Source organism: Echiichthys vipera, assembly GCF_963691815.1.
Source record: "Echiichthys vipera genome assembly, chromosome: 7".
In the NCBI taxonomy this organism is placed as follows: Eukaryota; Metazoa; Chordata; class Actinopteri; order Perciformes; family Trachinidae; genus Echiichthys; species Echiichthys vipera.
Window position 1 is genome coordinate 918832 of NC_139832.1, and position 2500 is coordinate 921331.

The window sequence follows — 2500 nt, forward strand, 5'->3', positions numbered from 1 at the left end:
TGAGCACGCCGGTGCTTTAGAGACGTTTAGAGGCATCGAACCGCGGTTCAGGGAGCTCTTGGAGCCCTGGGCCCTGATTGGCTGAGAGCAGCAGCACGACTCTTCTGATTGGATGAGTTCACTTTGAAAACGCTGCAGAGAACCGTGTGAGACGGCGTGAGGCCGACTTTAAGGGGTGTTTACTCTGTTCGGTGGGCGTGTCCGAGGCGTGTCCGAGGCGTGTCCCATCACTCATCCTGCGTCCCGCTAACGCTGTGTTAAGAACACGAGAACCTTTTTCTACTTGAACACTAACGAGAAAGTCGCCGCGGAGAGTTATTTTGTACTTTTGTTCAGAGAAATCGGGAGAAAGTCCAAACTTATCAGCAGCGTGCTTTTCAGAACGTAAGGCCCTCGCGTACGCACGTCCGACACACCGGGGCGCCATCTGACGCACTGGGGTGGCAGCGTCCGATGCACCAGGGCAGCGTCTGATGCTTCAGGGCGGCATGCGACGTACCACGGTTTCAGTTTAAACACCGGCTGCGTTGTGTTTTGTCCCGTGGGTTTGACAGAATCTGGACAGATTTAAACAGAGAGCCAATCACAGCGGAGCTCAGCAGGGGCGGATTAATGCACAGCCGGGCATAAGGCTGCAGCCCAGGGGCCCCCCAGGTGTGAAGGCCCCCCGGGTGTGCAGGGGCCCCGGGTTGGCCGGACTATTTCTTACTTTACTACACTGAGGCTCTTTAAAAAGGTCACTGATTGGACAGATATGGGACACATTTACCCAATCAGCTGCCATCATGTTCAGAAGGTCAGGTTGGATGTCAATGGTGCGTCACTCACTGTTACCATGGTTACCACAGCAGCGAAATGTCAGAAAGAAAAGCACAACGACCGAAAGAACAACAGGACCAAGACGATTCATAAAGTATGGACTCTTCTATTGTTGTTGTTTTTTTTTTTTATAAAGCATGATTGTTAATGTGGGGGGGCCCAAACAAACACAGCCCAGGGGCCCCTGACCACATTTATCCGCCACTGGCTGTGACTGAAGCACCCTGTAACGCCGCTCAGTCAAACCTGTTCAAAGGAGCAGAGGACGTTTGCATTCTTCTGACGGACCGCAGCTCTGTAAACACCCCTGAACGCACCACAGCCGGCTGATCCCACGCACCTCAAACACACCATGAACTCAATATTTTATTCTTCAAACACAGTTTTTAAGGTGTCATTGGCACAGTAGTTGTTTTTTTTACATTCACTTACTGAAGCTTGAACATTTTACACATCAGCCACAACGAACATCGAGAATAATCCACAGAGTGATGTTTGAGGCCGCGGCAGCTGGATCCTCCCCGCGCCGGCTCCTCCGCACACAGAGCACTTTAGAGAAGCAGCAGCAGCAGCAGGAGGAGACACTGGGTCTGACTCCGTTTACAGAGAACAACACCGAGGCAGTCTTACAGCCCAAAGAGCCGAAACAACATCAGCATGCCTGTGCGGGGAGAGCCTGGGCAGGCGGATGGTTTTACGCACCGATGCGTAATTTACGCGCGAGTGCTTCTTCTCTTTTTTGGTGTTTGACACTTTTAAACTGTGATGAAAACATAAACAACCCTTTGATTTCTCGGATCCCTTTCATGAGTTTCACACCGGTATTTGATTTGGCACAGTCTCCAAAATAAAGCGCCCAGACACGGTCCTGTGGCGTCTCCTCCAAAGCTCCAGCGACAGGACCCACAGTGCCAAAGTCCCTCCGTTTGGAATCATCGCGTCTCTTTCTGTCGCGGACTCTCGGCTTCACTTGTGCAGCGCCTCCGTGTCGCCCTGGTCCGTGAGCACGGAGAGTCTGCAGTTCTCCGTCTCCACGTTGTTCAGCGGGATCACGATCTGCGTGTCGTCCGGCTCCGCTCTCACCGTCCCGGAGAACGGCCGCAGGTGGCACGTGTTGGTCCCGGTGGGGGAGGAGATCCTCCAGAACAGATCCTTCATCTTCTTCCTGAACTCCCGGCGCATGAGGCAGTAGAGCACCGGGTTCAGGCAGCTGTTGGTGTGCGCCAGGCACACGGTCACCGGGTGCACGTACGTGTGCACCATGTAGTACGTCTTATCCCAGTTGACCACGTTGAACTTGACCAGCACGCCCCAGAAGGTGATGGCGTGGTTGGGCATCCAGCAGATGAAGAAGGAGAGGACGACGATGGTGACGGAGCGGGTCACCCTGGACCTGCGCTTCACCTGGTTGTTGTTCATGCTGCGCAGGCGGACGAAGCGCAGCAGCAGCAGGTAACACACGCTGACGATCAGCATGGGGAACACGAAGGCCACCAGGATCTTCTGGAGGTGGTACAGCGCCAGCCACGACTGGCCGTCCGGGAAGCCCAGCAGGCACAGCCTCTCCCCGGCCACGCTCTTCACCGTGGAGAACACGGCGGTGGGCAGAGAGGCGGCCGTGGCGGAGACCCAGAGCCCGGCGATCACCCAGCGCACCGGGCACACGCGCCTCCGGGTCCGG

The 2500-nt window shown here is 55.4% G+C and overlaps 1 protein-coding gene across 1 annotated transcript in view; it reads right to left on the bottom strand.

Annotated features, from left to right (window-relative positions):
* Positions 1–1785: 1785 nt before the first annotated feature.
* Positions 1786–2500, bottom strand: part of rxfp3.3b (relaxin family peptide receptor 3.3b) — a gene marked incomplete at its 3' end in the record, with an annotated part of 1185 nt that continues 470 nt past the window's right edge. Inside the window, exon 1 of the mRNA XM_083916147.1 lies at positions 1786–2500. This exon is cut by the window's right edge and continues 470 nt beyond it. Coding sequence (XP_083772273.1) covers positions 1786–2500 — 715 coding nt within the window.